Consider the following 18,521-nt stretch of genomic DNA (forward strand, 5'->3'; position numbering starts at 1 on the left):
AACGGGATTCCTTATTGTGGCATAACAACAAGGAAGCATAAACAGGGCATGCAATGATAACAGCAGTTGATTCTGGATTCTGTTCAGAAACCCCTGACTCAGTAAACCAGCTTTAACCCTCAGACCCTCCGCATCACTGTGGCCGTTTTAAATTGAGCAATGTCATGGGACAAGGGTCAGACTTTGAACAATGCTGCTGTGTGCAGCACAAAATAGTGACCACACAGTCAACCATGAGCTGAGAGCTGAGCTTTCTGTTTCATATGGTATGACTGGGTATGGTACATTTGCTTTCTGACCAGTAGGTTGTGGGTTTCAACATTGCAAGGTGTTTGCCTTCAATTCCTCATTGAAGTAACAAAATGTTAAATGTAAGTAATGTCATTCTGAATGGGTTAAGGTAATGAGATGCAGAATTTAGATATAATGAAATCGTTTAAAACAAATTAGAGCTTGCTTCACTGCTGTCAGACTTGATGCAATGATGTACATGGAGACTACAAGAAATATGTACAGTATGCACACCTGAACAAACCTTCTGAATCAAAATCCAGACACTACATCTGTGTAATGTTAAATGCCTGAAATTGCTAATTACAATGAGTTTTGTTCCCAGTGTAAGAGGTTTTTGTGACACAGCTTGCCCAGCCATGGTGGAGCAAGTCACTTATTTATGGATAAATTTGGCTCAAACTGACATCTCCAACTGACAGTATCTCTGAAAACTGTAACTTCCATAGGAATTCAGAACAGATGAGGGAGGTATTTAATTTACCATTTAGACACCAATAAACAGTCTCTGACTTACAAGTGAACATAAATGTAATAGTGACAATCGGAGGTACATCTTGGATGGCCTTAAAGAACTACCGATATGCTGATGGTTTTACACCCTTACAAAATCAGCCTATATCACATTGTATGGTCTGTGGCACAGAAGATCTGAACTGACCGATACCGATTGGGAGAGACCCAAAGCCTGATGAGCAGGGTATGACTTTGACCAATGAGCAGACAGGTTAGATAAACAACATCCCCGTTTCACAGAAGAGCACTGGTGCCCTGCCAGAACAGCAGGCTGCACCCCCCTGCGGTCCTTTGATTTGAGGCCAAAGTCCTGTTTCTGACCAAGTCTTATGCGGGAGGAAGAGGTGCAAACAAACCGTAGGGAAATATGAACGTAAGTGAAATGAACACTGAAATTGCGTGGTGCAAATACAAAGTATGTTTATTTGTAGAAATTCAGAAGTCATAAAATGATAAAAACTGAATAGCAGGCTGTTGGCTTGGCTATCCTCTCCTGGGGGGCCGAGATCTCATCAACTTATTGAACACAATCATTTGCTTTTATGGTTTACTGTACGTTTTCTTTTTTAATGTAAACACTGTATCATGTCTCAATATCATAATAATTTTTGCCCTGTACTCAAAGACATTGTATTGAAATATACTCCTAGAAACCCAAGGATACAAATGTATAAATACCTCACTGGACCATGTAAATCAGATTAACTCTCTATGAGAACACTGAGGGACATTTATGCCATCCCTTTGAGGAAGGTACATCACTTCTGGGCTGCTGGTATAAACATGTTCCAGCAGTACAGAAAACACAGACTACGTAACCTCATTTAGCCTCATTCAAGTATCTCAATGTACAATAATAATTTTGTAATTCAACAAATTTGTATTCAAATGATCATTTAGCTAGGAAAAATTGATTTATTTATAGCAAAAAACATTAAACTATTTGAGAAATTACTGACTCAACTGTCAGTAACACTGAGGTACTCTGTGGTGTGAAAAAAAGAAAAATTTTTGAATCAATTATGGGAATATGCCCTGTGCAATACTAATGTGCTTATCAAACATCATTAACTTTTAATACATTGCCCTCTGCTGGAAGAAAATGGTACTGTAATCCTGTCAGTAAAATGTACTGTTCCAAAATACACTGGTGGATTATATTCAAACAAACATGAAGGATCCTCATATACAACAGTAAGCAATGCTTAATTTGATACATTATATTCAACCAAAAGGAAAATTAGCTTGTACAAACTTAATTCCTGTTCAATTCCCGTTTTCTGCATTTTTCTCAACGGAATAAATGAAGCAATACAAATAACATGGCCTGTATCATCACAAGTTTATTACGTGACTTTGTACAATACAAATGAAAAATAAAATTAAAAATACAGAGATGCAGTACATGAACAAAGCTAAATGTGGTGTTGACTTTTGACGGTCAGGAAAACCCAATGCTGACATAACAACACACTCACAGTCGGCCTTTTTAGTTATTTACTCACTCTCAAATGCCTACTGAAGCTACCTTGACCAGTCAACAAACAGGTCAATCCTCCCAGAGTTTTCTAACTTACAAAAATTGAGATTACTTAGCAGGGCCATATATATATAAAAAATGAAACCAAACTAAATGAAACATTACATTAATGACGTTATACATGGCGGTCCAAGGTTAGATAATTTAAATTACTAGAAATAAAAGAAGCCTTACTTTTTGGGAGATAAAGCAATAACCAATGTTATAAAAAAGCCTGAGGTGCAATTCAGCCTCGAAGTTTCTCTTAATCGTGCCTGTCGTCACGGCTTGAATGTGAGAGTGGACTTTTTGAGTTGGTTTGTTTTGTGTTAGGATACTCTGTATAGGACTCTGCTCAGTACATCTCCTGTGTTATGCATATTTGACAAAGAAGCATAGAAAAGAAGAATGTTTACGGCATTTTGTTCAGAAACACCATACTTTTTTGACATCATGGAAGAACTGGATTTTTTTTTGTGTAAACAATCAACCACCAAAACATGATTGTACAACAGTTAGACATTTTCTTTGCATATAACGGTAGACATGTTTTATTTAATATAGAAAAAGGAAAAAAAAAAAAGTAAAACCGAGTTTTTGTGGGTTCAGCCTGTGCTGGACTAAGTTTCATGGTGGTTAAACTCCCCATCAAACCCAGAGGCCACAGACAACACTGCTCTGGCCATCCCTCATGCAGGTGATATTGAGCTGATCTGGTGTGTTGTTGGTTGAAAGAAACACAGATGTCCAGGCTGGAAAATTGGCAACAAGTACAAAGCGGTGTTCCTCAAATACTTTAAAAGATCTTCTTTTTTTTGTTCTTCTCCAAGGTCCTGACAGAGTGAGAGGGACAACAGAAAAAGAGATAATTTAATAAAAAATGATTTCTGTACCGGATAATAATGAATTGGTGTGCCCTAAACATGTTCCACTCAGCCATAAATAAACTCATAAGCACAATATACATGAGATCCACCATAATGTACAGGGCCTTTCAGTTGTTACATTACTTATCTGCTCAAAAGATGCCCTTTCCAGGTCAATGTGCATGATATCAATCTCTACAGCTGGGCATTTACTGAATTCAAGTGAAGTACATTACTCAAGGGTGCACTGGCAGTTACCCACCGGGAACTGAACCTGCAACTTTGTGGCTAAAAGCCAAGGTCCTTAACCAGACACTGCCACTGTCTGTATGCATTTGAAAGCGTGTGGAGACAGGTGAGATTTACCTGGAGGCGTCCATTTTCTGCTGCTCCAGCTGACGCTGCTGTGCCTCCCAGCTGGCCCGGTCCTCCTCAAATTGACGCCGTTTCTCCTCCAACTCCTTGTGCTGCGCCTCCAGGTTCTTCTTCATCTGCTCATGGCGTCGCTGTAACTGCAGCCGCACACGTTACAGACAGGGATCAGTCTCGCTCGCAAGCGGGAAGGCCAGTGGTATGGTGCCTTACAGGCACCAAACAGCATGTCACCAGAGACACAGGTGCACGCTTAGAGACGCACAAACACTTAGGGGCATACAAATACACACAGATGCACACACATACACAGAGACAGACATATAGAAAGACAGACACTTCGACAGGGACACAAACTGACATGTGTGCAGCGTCATGGGCAAGACAGTACAATTATTCACCACCAGCTACTTGAAACCAGCTAACACATTAAGGGCATGTGGATCACTCAGGAAGCAGATGACACCGGAGCCTGCAGCTCTCCAGGATCAAAAGCAGCACCAACAGCCTGTGAGCCTGAAAAGCATCTCTGAACTGTCCAGAACAGTACCTCTGCCTCAGAGTCTTTCAGCTTCTGGATTTTCTCCTTGACTTTCATCTCGAAGACCTGCTCCATCTCCATCTCCATCTTCTTCATCTTGGCCACATGTTCCCGTCTCTCCTCCTCCATCTGGGCTAGAGGACTCCTGTAGGGGACGCACACACAAACCACCACCACTTACTACCGCCACCTTTGTGGAATAACTGCCCTGCAGCCCCCAGGGGGCGCCCTACTCAGCGATGCCATCTCTACCCTTAGACACCTCATTTGCACCCTGCTAAAGAGTTAGAATTCTCCCACTCCCAACAAAAATTGCAATTCTTAAACGAACAAGTTGTCAGGGCAGAAACTACACAATTTTCTTGATAATCCATCGACAGGCAGAGAGGAAGAGGGGGAAAGCCACAGTGAACCAGCACCCTTACCTTTGATGTGGAACGTCCCAAGAGCCCAGAGCTCAGAGCCAAGCAAGCCCTCTGGCAGTGTTAGTAACTCAAGCTTTTGCAGTGTATCAGTAAACTCTAAGACCAGGCTGCCATCAACAGAATACAGTTTACAAAATCAATGCAACGGTTATTTCCATAGCGACCATACAAAATGCATTAGCGACCAACCCTGCTCAGTAGAGATATGAGGCAGAACCGTATAGTACAGAACCATGTTTACAGTGAACTAGTGGGAGTAGGAAGCACTGTGTCCTGATTCCTGTGCTGAGTTTACATATAAAACTGTGCCTGGGCCCCTCTTGAAAGCTCTGAGACGCCTTGAGAGGAGAAAGGGAGAGGGCAGCATGCATACCACCTGTCAGCTCTAACAGGGGACACATCATCCACCCAGGAGGAGAGAAAGCATCATCAAAGCCATCATCTTACATCAGGGTTTGGAGTAACATAAATGACCACTTACATGCCTTCAACTGTGTCAAATCTAAAAAAACAGAAACACAAACTTAGCATGCTGACATTAGACCATGCACTAAAAAAAAAAAAAAAGCATCCATTCACATAAAAGGTATTAAAAGTGAGGGGGACAACAAATTGGGTATTATTTTGCTGCAAAAGCACAAAAAAAGAACAAATTAACAGTGAGCTCAGGTCCAGCACTTTAAACAGAGCACACAGAGTGCAGGCTCTGGATTAGTAGTGCCTGAGGACTGTGTAGCTGCTGTGTTAGCACCGGTGTGGTGAAGAGCAGCGGTGTGTCCCACATTCTCTTTGGCGCCTCATTTTCTGCTGTGCTGCTGAGGGTTAAGCTTGGCTCTGCTTTAGTGTGGAGCAGCATTGTGTCGGGATTAGCCTGTGCTGGCCCATACGGAGGTAGCAGTGGGGTTAGGGTTAAAGACCGGGCCTTTGACCTCTTGTTTTCCTTCCCGTGCTGACCTGACCGATCCGCCTTCGGGCACTGGGGGCATGGCTAGTGAGGCGTACACACTGCCCCTTTTCTACATATCACGAACATCATCAGTTTGCTTTACAGTCAACAATGACATGTCACTTTAAATGCGCGTCGTAAAGTCATATACGAGGTGAGGATAAATTCCCCAAATACTGCTATGCAAGTCACTTCGTCAACAATTAACATTTGCAAAGAGAGAAGCTCTGAACGCACTGCATGTTGACACATTCAGGGTGAGCTCAGCACTGAACTCTCATACTCACTTGGTGAGCTGGCCCTTGCTCTTATTATTGTCCACTCCGTTGTAAGTAACGGCCGCCAGCTTCCTGCTCCTGTAATTCTCATAGTGAACATTATTGGTCACGTCCTTTAGGTCCTGCATGTGGGTCCTGGAAACAAATACAAGCAAGGGACCCCTGTCAATCACCAAGCACTCACATGATACTGTACTTTAATAAATGCTGTCCATTCATAATTACACTTTATGGTTACTTGGCATTCTTGCAAAGTGCTCCCATTACCTTACACTTTTATTGTCACTAATCGTTTTGTGTCAAGACATGATACCAGTTAATCACTTCTTATTAGTTACTGCATTAGTGGTTAAACAGTTTTAATAAAAATTCATTGAAGACGGACGGATTGGTACCTGATCAGCATGTTTCTTAGGATAGTGAAATCACAGTGCTCTCCATTCTCCACTGTAGATGAAGAACAGGGATCAGAATCAAACATGCACAGACGCACACAGTCTCAAGGACAGCCTGAGAGAGCAATCAAAAGACTGACACATGAAATGACTACATCAACACCAACACAAAGCTATTTAGACTGAGCAAATTTCTTTGATGTCGATCTCTCTCGTCTACATGTGATGTAGACTACCTGCACTTTCCACTGAAAGCAAGCCTGTAATAAACTAGTAATAAAGCCCTGTGCAAATGTCATTCATACTGTCATGTTTGCTGATTTTAATAACACACGTTTACAGACAGCACAATTTTCCCTTTTTTGTTCCGCTGGTATTTGGTGTGAATTTCAAAATCTTGCCTGCACTAACCATGAGCTCACAGCTATTTGCACAGTTTATCCACTAGAGGGAGCAAGTGATCACAGAAGGCCTTGTCCTCTCAACTAGGGCAACGGAGGAACGATTGAACATATGCACAACCATAAGTGTAGAAAAAAAACAGAAATTATTTAATGCCTTTCTCCCAAGATTGCCCAAGAATACTTGCTGTAGCACATCCCACCAGCACAGAAAATGAGAATGGGAGGGGTGTCTATATAATTCACATCTATGTGGCTGCTCATAGTCTTCTACTCCAAGTTTCTTAGTTGGACCTTCAGCTGCACCACAAATGTTCTGTTTGTGGCCAGACATTCCATGACCTTTATGTCACAAGCTATTAATACTCGCACAATATGGTGCCTGTCATTTTCATCCAGGAACGCCTACATCACCTACTCACCGCGTGAGATAAGTGACGTTACCGTAAACCTGATAATGGCATAAAGTCTCATTCAAGTGAAACGGATCAATCGTTACATAACCTCCAAACATCCAAGTAAATGGAACTCTGTTTGGTCTCTTGCTGACATGTCCTTTATCTAAAGCAGCCCAATCGTGCATTTCAAACAAACTGCTCTGACTCCCCTCCTCCATGCAGGCCCACAGCTAATAGCAGAAACACTACTAATGCTGAATTTAGGCTTCTATCTCCCACTCTGATGGAAGTCTCTTCAGCAGCCAGGAATTTTAATTGAGCAGGGAAGATAGCGCATGTAGAGTAAACAAGTTAAGAGCTGGTCACCAGGCCAGCAGGAAGGAATCATGTTAGTGTAATGTGAGCCGTATGGGCTTGTCGCTTGCAGAAACTTGGTTGTGACTGGGTCTGCAGTCATTGCTTTTACAGCAGCAAGTTCAACTAGGATGTGTCCGCAGAACCCTTAACTCTCCCACAATCACCTCGAAAAGAGAATCATTTAAAAGAGTGATGAAAGACGTTCACTATTCACTGAGAGCAGTGGCATAAAGCAGCTTTCAGGTCAGGGAGTCATAGACATAAACACAAACTGGTCTCATGACGTTTGCTTCCTCATTTACCTTCCGCCACACCCCAAGGGTACTGCCTTCCTCTGACCCTCTTCCCATTCACCTCGATGATTGTGTTGCTACCAACGACAGCCAGAGGTAAACGATCCTGTGACGAGAAGACGGTTTTCCACCATTTAAGAATCACATCACAGTACATTCGTAAGGGTGCAGCAGCACGGAGCACTACTGAGGATATAAGAGTCCTACTGGAGGGTTGTCCCCTGATATCTTCAGAGGGACACTGCTGCCATACCTTTGGCCTGTGCTTAATCTGGTATACTTTAAAAAAAAAAGTTACATGAATATGTGACAATTATTGACACCTTGCACAAAGACAATGTGTGAACAGCACTGTAGTATATTCTCTCCAGCTGGCCTAATGTGTGTCAGAGTGATGTCACTGCAAAGCCCTGAAGGACTCTCAGTAACACAGGAAATGGAACAGGCCACTACTGACAAAAATAACATCCCCTAGGGCTTCACTTTCAAACAGCGTGGTCCCTCGGACACGGTCCTCTCAAGGTCACTGACACTTGGAACACTCACGCACATCTTATTGATTAGACTGACTGTGGGGGCTGGGGCCGAGCTTGCCAAGCGACAGCACGACCTCATCTGGTGTGTCATGCACGTGGGTTTCTACCTTGATCTTCTTCACCAGCTTATTCTCCTCTTCATCGTCTGTCTCTGGGAACTCGTAGATCTTGATTTTGTGCTCCTGGATTTCCCTCATGATCTGCGGGAGAGAAGAGAGTAAGGATACAGCACAACTCTGTGGTGGATTGACCCTGAATCCTCCAATGACTGACAAAAAAAAAAAAAAAAAAAAAAAAAAAAAAAAATCAACCAACGAAGCCTGGGGCCACCCATCTTTGGATTTGCTTTGTGTTGATGGCAGCTTCCAATTTTAAACTGACATTAATAGAATCATAAGCAACCAGTTCTTGGGGAACTGCTTTAGCTGGCTCATCTGCTTTTAAAAGTATTCTGACAATCGTTTAACTACGTTTAATCTTCATTCTGGTGTGTTCAGAACTGATATGAATTTGATCTAAGTTAAAGCCTCAAATTCAGCAAGTACATGAGGACACAATTTAGCCCTGATGTTCTGAGCAGGTCATATGAAACGTGGCACTGCTGAAGAGGCCATGCATGCAGGTGCAGTGTAGAGAGGAAATGCTGTGCATGTTTTTACTGGTTATCTTTTCAAGTTGACAGTGTCTCCTTTCCTGCCTCTGAAGAACAAAAGGAACGTGGTCCTTGGCCTATCTCCTCCTATGGTTATTCTATAACAGACAGATGGCCGTGTTTGTGCCACCAGTATCAGAGCTGAAGAGACTCTCAGAGACCTTAACGACAAATCACTCCATGGGAGAGGGAAACTGAAAACAAATCATATGCACACTCACACAACACACACTAAATGCGTACACGCTGTAAATGTGTAGCACTAAATTTATTGACGGCCAACAAGCCTATGATTATGATTTGATATGGGGCTTTTCTAATGCTCTGAAAACAAAGAATAAAGGTGTCGGGTATGTGAGCTAAATGAACACACAGCACGCTGCACACTGACCTGCTTCTTGAACTGTTGGCACTCCTCAGGAGTGAGAGTATCGGCTTTGGCAATGAGAGGAATGATGTTCACTTTCTCGTGTAACCGTTTCATGAACTCGATGTCCAGCGGTTTCAGTCTGTGGGAGTTCAAAGGAGGTTCCATGAATATGTGTCACAGAGATTAATAAAACTCTTTTCAAGCACTGCGTTTTTACTGGAGTATACATTTTTCATACTGTTCAAAATATTAATACCATACACAGAAACACTGGACCACTGTCAAATGATACAGATATATTACTATCAATGAAGTTCTTTTTTTGCATAACTGCAAATGCAATAACACATTTAGATACTGCACTAGGTTTATAACCAATGCACACCACACCGGCAAAACATTTTCTATGGAATCTCTTCAACCTTCCAATATACACGGTTCAATCAATCTTTTTATGAATACCAGCACGTGACAATATTTGACTACCCAAAATAAAAAAAAAAAAGATATATCCGCTTGAAGACTGTCAAGACAGTAGAGTTATAACTCCTTATTTGAAATATTTATAATGAGTGCTAAATTTAATGTAGTAAAACAATGCAACAAGTTACGGATGCTTGTAATTCTGATTAATGATCCATCACTCAAACTGAAGGTGCTGTCAGCTCCTTTCCCTAAAGTAGTGTCTGACAACATGAACACAACCAGTGCACCTGATCCTTACATTCTGCTGGTGCACAAGCACATGAGACAAAGCCAGTATGGAAATGTTTTTAAAAAAAAAAGACTGGCTTCATGGTTTCCCCATTCACTTACCATGAAACCCTTTTAAGAAGCCAGTAGGGTGGGTCTAAGATTAAACTCTAGTTTCTGTGGTTGGGTGCACATCAAGACCTAAGAACTCATAGATGAAGGCCACTGACTTGGTGTATGCTCTATACTTTCAAGCGAACATTTTCCCTGAGGTTCAATTTCAAGCACTTGCTGGCTTTTCTGCATAATAAAGCTTCACAACAAGCAGCAGTGAGGTAAAAATGCTGAAAGCAATTGTGAGGTACACTACAGCTGATTTTTCAGAGGCTGAAGGCGTTCAATGAGCACTTCGCTAAACTGGTCTTTTGGTGCAGGCCCCCTGTTTACAGAGCAACAAGTGATTTGTGTCTGGAAGGCCAGCTCACATTCTTCCGCACCACTGGGGAAAAGCTCCTTGTGCAACGCGCTCAGACGGAACAGAAAGCAGAGAGGTACTGGGCAGCGTCAGGATGACATACGCTGCTGACCGTCCCCGATGATGACAGACAGCTGGCCCTCTGAGGGGAGGATTGTCCGGGACACAATGTCCCACAGAGCGGGCGTGTCATCTCCTGGGTAACACCAGGGCCAGGGCGCACTGCCTCGCAATGTCTCCCTGGATGCAGAGCCAAGGTCCCTGGGAACCTTTATTGTTCAGACTACAAAACAGTCCACTGTAAAAACGGGGTGATGGTGGTGGGGGGGGGGGGCCCTGCTGATCACAGGATAGACCCAAAAGCGCCAAATAAAATAATCTGAGGAGTAACCAGCTTCATGTCTCCTTTGCCGTTCAACAAAACTGTTGTTCATTAAGCAACTTGGAGTATTAACCCAAGCCATGGTATTTGTATGTCAGCAAGTAAAGGAAAATGAATTAAAATAGTATTCCCTTTTCCATACATTTCATTATGTATAAACACTAAATGATTAAAATCCATTGTTCACGTTTCATGACAATGCATTCTGCATCCTCACTCCAATGTAAAACAGTGTAGAGACTTCCATGGAGCGAAGTCTGGTGAAGTACAGAGTACCGAATAATCATCCAGTACTCCAGGACTAAAAAGGGACTGCATAACATATTTTCCTGAGTCATCTTTAACATTTACTATTTTTCTCGCCAAGCAGCAGCTAGGGATCACTACATAAACAAGTAAATGACTTAAAACGTATATAAAAATTCATTATTGTGTGCTGAATATTTACTTGAATGGTTTTTACCTCTGGAGTCAGTATCTGTTACGGGTATCTTTACGCTATACTGATGTCATAAGCCACAGAACGTACCCGTGTCCCGAGGGGGCGATGAAGTACAGGCAGCAATGCACTCGGTTGTCTGGCATCTGTCGTCTGTTCACACGGGACTCTGCGTTGAGGTAATCCTCGAACTTGCTGTCGATGTGGTCAATGACAGGCTGCCAGCTGCAAGAGAGAGCACGCGCCGTCACCCGGAGAACGACACACCCACACGTCCGGATCGAAGGTGACGGAGCACGCCTACCAGTTACTGTTGTCGACAGCATCTCCGAAGCCCGGGGTGTCCACTATTGTAAGGAGTAGCTGGACCCCACCTTCCTTCACCAACACCTTGGACTGTTCCACCTGGGAAGAAATGGAATAAAATCCGTGATTAACACCATTCCCGGTAACTTCACAGAAGGAACTGAATTTCCTCTGCAAGGAGACGCCAAATATAAAACTGAAGCTGTAACAAAAGCAAACGTTTGATTCAGTGTGTGGTCACAAACATTTTTTTTTGCACATAGACTGCCACCCTACTTGATGCTGTACTTTCGTAATAAGCAACAAGGATAAAGTTCTGATCTGGCCAGGGTTTCCATAAGTCATCCATCACTTGGAAGGACAAGAAATGTTGTTATGGCTTGTAATTTATTATTATCTAACACAGAACCCTGCCCTGCACATTGTAAGCACTAATGTCATGAGCGTAAAATTGGAAGCCAGCCCTATGTAACGCTCCTGCCTCGGCTGACCTATTCGGCACTTCCTTTTCCCTGTCGTCCCCCTTTCCCACCAACCCGCCCCTCTCATTCTGACTCCAGGGCTCATGGTTTACAGACTCATGTCAGGACAAACTAAACCACTATCTGAAGACTATAATACACAATAGCCACACTGAAATACATTGTTCAAATGCTGACATTTAGCTTTATCTACTGAGCTTCAGTACTCATTCTACAGTGGCCAATAAGGAAACGTAGGTGGGTGGAAAAATTTCAATTGCATATGAGCAGTTAAAAAATGAAATTGCTTCAGTGGGGCTATGTGCTTACTTTTATTAATATTCTTATTAACAGAATATTTCAACAAGTTTTCATCTAAAACAATTATGTTTAAGAAAGTCAGCAAACAAAAACAATTAGAAAATTGTAATATGTTGCATGAACTTTCCCACCTCAGTTCAAATGTAGTGTGGGAGTTAACTTGGGAGCAGCAGTTACTATGTTACAAGATTAAATTCCAAGGAAACAACACAGGCCTCAGTTTCTTCTGGAATGATACACTGAATACTTAATCATTTTGTCAGCAAAACAGGGAAGCTACTTGAATAAATTTCTGTGATGCAACGTATCATAGGCAGGCAACCAAAAAACCTGAAAGATTTCCTCATTGTGACATCTATTACCACACTCTGAAGCCCTTTTGGGTTTAAGCTCTAATGCTCCTTATTGACAGAAACCCTCAAGGCATTCTCAATGTGAAATACCTCAGTAGAATGACCTGACACAAAGGAACTAAACCTGCTGACTAGCAGTTAATATATGGCTGCTGCTTTCAATGTATTTATTTTGGAAGCAACAAGTAAAGAACAAACACATTCTGATGTTTAAACTGCACACCAAGTAATCACAGAAAAGAATGGAATACTTACTATTTGATCCCTGGACATTCATTTACTATTTCACCCTACTGTTTTCTTCAGTCTAGCTAGCTATAGGGTTTTAGAAACACCAAAGGTAGACTTCCTGTTTTAGAAATGACTGAAAATGTGGCTAAAACCCTTTGTAACAGCATGCTTATCCCACTGATTGCAGTTTCATGTGGATATGCCATCAACCTCAGTTGTAATTCACCGCTCCAAAGACAAAGAAGCTATAAACAATTGCTCACAGCAGATTGAATACTACAACAAAGTTCTCAAATGCAAGAGATAAGGCATATCATTGATCCAATGGTCTATAAAAAAATATTACAGGGTGAGTACAGAATTAGGTACATTATTGTGAGACGTTTAGGCTTCAGAACAGAAAAAAAAATAACAGTGATAATGTAATCTTCATGTCAATGAAGACAAATACTGATTAATGCAGTCTTCGGAGCAGGAATGTAAACAGACCTTTTATAGGATGTGCGTGACGACACATGCTCTCTAACACCTGGTGCTACTTGGAAGAGATTCTTCAGTCTTTTACTCTCGGCACAGTTGGGCACATGACCCACTTACGGCACATGCAGGAATCCTTTAAAATCCCTGTGCAAATCCTGATCCTGTCACCAACATCACCTTTAACTCCAATGAGACTACAACACAGGATTCGTCGAAAGCTCTCTTCTGGTACAATCCCAACACCGACCCAACTGCTCGACAGCAACCTTGTGTTCAAGATTCAAATAAGTCTGTCTAGCAAGAGAAACAAACATGCTACAACTGTTTGCAGCAAGGTGTATGACAAAAGGTTTGACAGTGATCTGCATTACATGATTCAATTGTTACATTGTTAAATACAGCAAAAGATAAATACATCCGACACAAAGCACATGAAAAATACATTATTCTTTTAAACTGCCAGTTGCCCTAACCAATAAAGTTCCAGATGATTTTTGTGCCACATGAGAGAAACAGCTGTTCAACCAAGGTCAGCCACGGTCACGCAACAAACACACAACGACTGGGCATAAAAAGTGTCAGGGGTTAAATAGGACAGATTTGAGACTCTTCTGTCATGAATAACTGAGACAGCAGTCAAGGTCAGAGGAACATCGAGGCCACTCTTGTGCGGCAACAAGTAAGGATGTCTGTTTGTCCAGCTGTGGTGCAGTGTAATACCAGTTGCAGTTCTGAACAATTCTGCTGCTGCCAGTAGGTCCTACTCATTCAATGAATTCTGGATGCGTGCAACAGGAAAAGGACAGCGGATGTGGCCCTCCACGCACTGCTGTTTCCTGAAGAAACACCCCAGTCCATGAACCACGCAGCCTTTACTTTCAGAATGTTCCTGTGCTATCAAATGAATACACCCACACTTAAACTGACCCACTACAGCCCTTGCTCTTCTCCTTCCCTTTTCTCTGCAGCTGACGACTATGAGAGGAACTGCAATCACTCGGAATGTAATTATAGTGTTGCGCGCAAAAGGCTCTCGCTCCCGTCCCAACTCCCAAAAGCAGGAAAATAATACACAGAAATTATTCCGCAACAATCATTCATTCATGTTTATTGAGATTATGACTGAGCACAGAAAGTACCACGGGGATTTAAAAAAAATCCTGGAAACAAATTAGTGCAGACTGTAAACAGACCCCCGCTGGGCACTTAAAGGATTACGAAGATTTCAGGATTGAGAGATGTGACAAATCTGAACTGGGGAGACTGAAAGGGAACCATAACAAGCACTGCAGAGAGCAAACAAGGCTCAGGGTGGATGCGTCTCATCTCTTGGCACTGGCACTAGCAAAAACAACACGCGCACCTTCTCTCTCCTTCTCTACTGCCGGACTACTCAGAGTTTTTATAAGAACAGGAAGGAGGTAAACCTTCCCAAACACACGATGGAAAGTTAAGTTGAAAACTGCAGTGAAAAAATAAAGTTAGGAAACATGCATGCTGCGAAGACACAATTACCAGGCAAACAACCGCCACTGACCTTGTAGGGTACAGGCAGCACGGACCTAATGAACTGGATTCGTGCATCACGAGATGAAACGGGTGACGCTTATCCAGGCTGCATGTTGTTACACGCACGGCATAATGCTGCACCATTAGCCAGCTATGCTGTGGAACCAGAAATGCAGAGGGTGCAACACCTCTGAGGTTACTGTACATACTGAAGGCTAACACACACCAAACTGAAGCACGCGGTGTGTATGTTTGGTGGAAACACCATTGTTTTTATTAGGAAAAGGGTCTACCTTAAAGGTGGATAGGTGGATAAATGTTATGTGCTGTGCGTACAGAAACATACTACTCAGGCCTCTTTATACCAAGACACGGAAACCTACTGCAGCTACTTTTCAGGGCTTTGATCATCTTCAATGTGCGCGTTTTGAAAAACACCCAAATGTAGCCGCGCCTATGCAGAGGGACGTGTGAGGAAATGCTTTTGGTCTGTGTGAAGCAGGTATGAAGTCTCTACCAGGGGAAACACCCGTGCGCAACCCCCAATTATCGCCACCGCGCCTGGGAAGCCTCAGCACTGAGCTATGCTGGGCTCACGAGCCGATGTCTGTGGTGGCGCGCATAAATCCCGGCCTCCGCGGACGGCTCAGGCCATGAGGCATACCGCGCCTGGCTCTGACAGAAGCAGAAGACCAGTCCGAGCCAAAAGTACACTGGGGATGTTATTCACAGTGTGTGTGTGCTCCACCTTAACACATTTGAGCGATTACCATTTTTTTTACTATTCAAAAAAAAAAAGGTAAAGCGTACAACAACAATAATTCTACTCTTCTCTTGTTCTGCCTCACAGTGGATCACAAAGCTTATAGCACCTACTGCCAAGATTAGCACGGTTGACCTAACCTGCTTCAGAAAATTTCAGTTTCAATGGAAAATATTTTTCAAAAATAATAGTCTAAAGAGATATGAACAACGAAGAGGAAATCAGGACTTGCAGGACTTGTCATTTTCAACCGTTCCACCGCTGTGTGCAGCTGAGGTCAGCCTATAACTTTCTGTATTATGTTACTCACTCAGTCACCACAAGCAGTGGATTATCTTGACCTTGATCTTCAGCTAACATGTACGCCCCAGAATAAAGCTGAAAAGCCTACATTTCACACTTTTAATTGTGTCGCTAAGAATCATCTCTCAGCACACAACAACAACCCGATAAAGGAAGAGGTCTCCAGTTTACTTTGACGCATAACCTGTTTTGCAGATGGGTGGAACTGCTCTTTGAGCTCAGTGTGTTCAGAGGAGGCCTGTTGATGAGTGATTGTGCTCTGCAACACCAGCAGTTACCCATCAGTTATGGAAAAGTAGGGGTGGGCGATATGGCAAAAATATCACCACAATTTTTTTCAGGCAGGATCACGATCCACAATCTTATCACGATTCTTTACCAATCCCAGTTTTCAGGGAACAGCCCTTTGGTTGGTTTAAAAGTCAACCACTGACAGTACATGGTACCTCCACCCACTGTGAGGTTCATGAAGACTCAATAAACTGTAATTACAGTATGTATTGGGTATAGCTCACAGGTAACCCAGAGCTGCTACTGGTGAAAGTTCAAGGCCAAATCAGTACAGATGTTCATCCTGGCATTAACTGAGGGTCAGCCAGATGTAAGGGAGAGAGAAGAGGAATATTACATTTTGTAAATCGAATCATGCTCTCCTCATGCAGGAACTCAGACATCAACAAGCAGATCTGAGCATGTATGACAAAAACAAGTTCACAACAAGGTCAACAGAAACCTCTCTCAATTGCAATAGTTCTACTAAAAATGATGAAATCTGGAAGGGAAGCAAAAGTAATCTTTACAGTGTTTATACCAGTATGTTCATTAGTTCATCAATTTAAGTCAACAATCTTAAATGACATTATTCATAAAAAAGACCTGTTTAAACTTTACTTGCCAACATAAATATATATTTGTCATGCTGATAAAGTGAACTTTAGTAGATACATCTAAAAATAAAGAGCAAGGGAGAGAATGAAATATGTAGAGCTACAAGAGCTGGTCATGTGATCACCTGCACAGTCTTCTTTATTCTGTGTGAAGGTCCAGGGTATTCTGGAGAATACAAGTCTGTAAGGAACAGCGAGTTGATCAACGTAGACTTCCCCAAACCAGATTCCCCTAAAAAGAAGACAAATAAGGGGTGAGACACATGATTATACTTACAATAACATTCCATCCTTTCTGATACCAATTAGAGGCGCTAATATGATTGTTAATACTTTCAAAACTATGTAAACTAATGTACAACAGCATGCTCTAATAGGAGGTTGATAGTCAAACACTGACAAGGACGTCAAGGATATTTTCTCCTTTCTCTGTTTATTAATCGGTGCTTTAAGCTGCAGGATAAAAAACAAACTGAAAATTTGATAAATTCTGATAAAAACTGCCAAATGCAATCAACACAATGCACCATGTTCTTAACTTTGCAAACACTCAGCGAGGTATTATTTTTTTGGGGGGTTCTTGGACACCATCACTTCAGCAACCACTAAAATGAACACGAAATGTAAGAAAAGGAAAGAAGTAACATTTGCTTACATTCCTTTCTCAGAGTTACGCACAAGGGGCACTGCGGTTACATTTAATCTGTACTCCTGCCAGTTATCTGCACACTATCTGCACTGAGAGACATTTTGAATTAAACACATTCTTTAAGTGTTAAAATAAGATCTAAAGATAAGAGCTCGTGAGATCATGTCTGCTCCTGAAGTGTCCTGAGAACAGCCGCAGTAAAATCTCGCTCACTGAGCGGAGTAAGGGAACGGTCCTGAATGTTAATGCGGAGGGTGAAACACGGCCATTGTATAATGCCTGCTGTGTGATTCCATGTCTCCAGCTCTGATTACCTTTGTGCGCTTGATTTCCATGCCCATCCTGACAGAAACAATGGGGGCAGTGTGAGCGCGTGCTGTCACAGAGCGCTGCGTTTGGGTCTGACCTTTAACGAGCCGCCATCCAGCCAGCCGCGTACGAGCCGCTGTGGGCCGACTGTGTGTAAGAGAGAGGGAGCGTGGGGAGGGGGATGTGGTGGCGGCAGTGCCAAGGAGCATGTTCTCCCCAAAAGAGGCTCTCCAACAAAAATAGTTTCCATACGGCTACGGCCACACTGACCTCACAAACATAACAGAAATATTTAATGGTCTCTATGAGAATGTGAGTGTCATTTTTTTTGTAAGATTGAGGCCCACTTGTCCTACTGCGTTTCACTGGAATGAGTCTTGTGGTCTTGTATGAAAAGCAGATTAGAATGCTACAGTCATAAAAATGTCAGTTTAGGTTAGGAGAAAATGGAACTCTGACACAGGAAGGACGTACAAGACAGATATCTGCACAATGTCTGCACAGGAGACCTTGGTACAGCCAGGGAGAAGCAGAGTGACTCTCAGCATTGTGGACATCAGCCAGGAGCTCAGCACAGATCGGTCGGGCTGATAATGCACAGCCTCTCACACAGCGAGGTGAAGCCGCATCATTAACCTGAATTAGCCATTGCTGGCAGAGGCCACTGCTGGCATGAGCAGCACAGGCAGGACGAGCTGCTGGCAGAGTGAGACAAAGACCCGGGCATTATTAACGGCACACGGGATCAGGGACGTGGGAATGACCGGGAGGCTTCCCACCGCTGACGGAGTTCAATTACAGAGA

General features: G+C 42.7%; 1 protein-coding gene across 1 annotated transcript in view; it reads right to left on the bottom strand.

Moving 5' to 3' along the window:
- Nucleotides 1–2,136: 2,136 nt before the first annotated feature.
- The window catches only part of sept7b (septin 7b), a 29,743-nt gene continuing 13,358 nt past the window's right edge, over nucleotides 2,137–18,521 (bottom strand). Inside the window, exons 3-14 of the mRNA XM_036538360.1 lie at nucleotides 16,885–16,991; nucleotides 11,450–11,550; nucleotides 11,236–11,370; nucleotides 9,178–9,295; nucleotides 8,242–8,334; nucleotides 7,608–7,704; nucleotides 6,150–6,201; nucleotides 5,764–5,889; nucleotides 5,012–5,032; nucleotides 4,115–4,250; nucleotides 3,559–3,704; nucleotides 2,137–3,159 (exon numbers count right to left, since the gene is read on the bottom strand). Of these exons, the coding sequence (XP_036394253.1) occupies nucleotides 3,123–3,159; nucleotides 3,559–3,704; nucleotides 4,115–4,250; nucleotides 5,012–5,032; nucleotides 5,764–5,889; nucleotides 6,150–6,201; nucleotides 7,608–7,704; nucleotides 8,242–8,334; nucleotides 9,178–9,295; nucleotides 11,236–11,370; nucleotides 11,450–11,550; nucleotides 16,885–16,991 (1,169 nt within the window). The 3' untranslated portion in view covers nucleotides 2,137–3,122. The remainder of the gene's footprint in view (nucleotides 3,160–3,558; nucleotides 3,705–4,114; nucleotides 4,251–5,011; nucleotides 5,033–5,763; nucleotides 5,890–6,149; nucleotides 6,202–7,607; nucleotides 7,705–8,241; nucleotides 8,335–9,177; nucleotides 9,296–11,235; nucleotides 11,371–11,449; nucleotides 11,551–16,884; nucleotides 16,992–18,521) is intronic.

Source organism: Megalops cyprinoides, chromosome 10, assembly GCF_013368585.1.
Source record: "Megalops cyprinoides isolate fMegCyp1 chromosome 10, fMegCyp1.pri, whole genome shotgun sequence".
Taxonomy (NCBI): Eukaryota; Metazoa; Chordata; class Actinopteri; order Elopiformes; family Megalopidae; genus Megalops; species Megalops cyprinoides.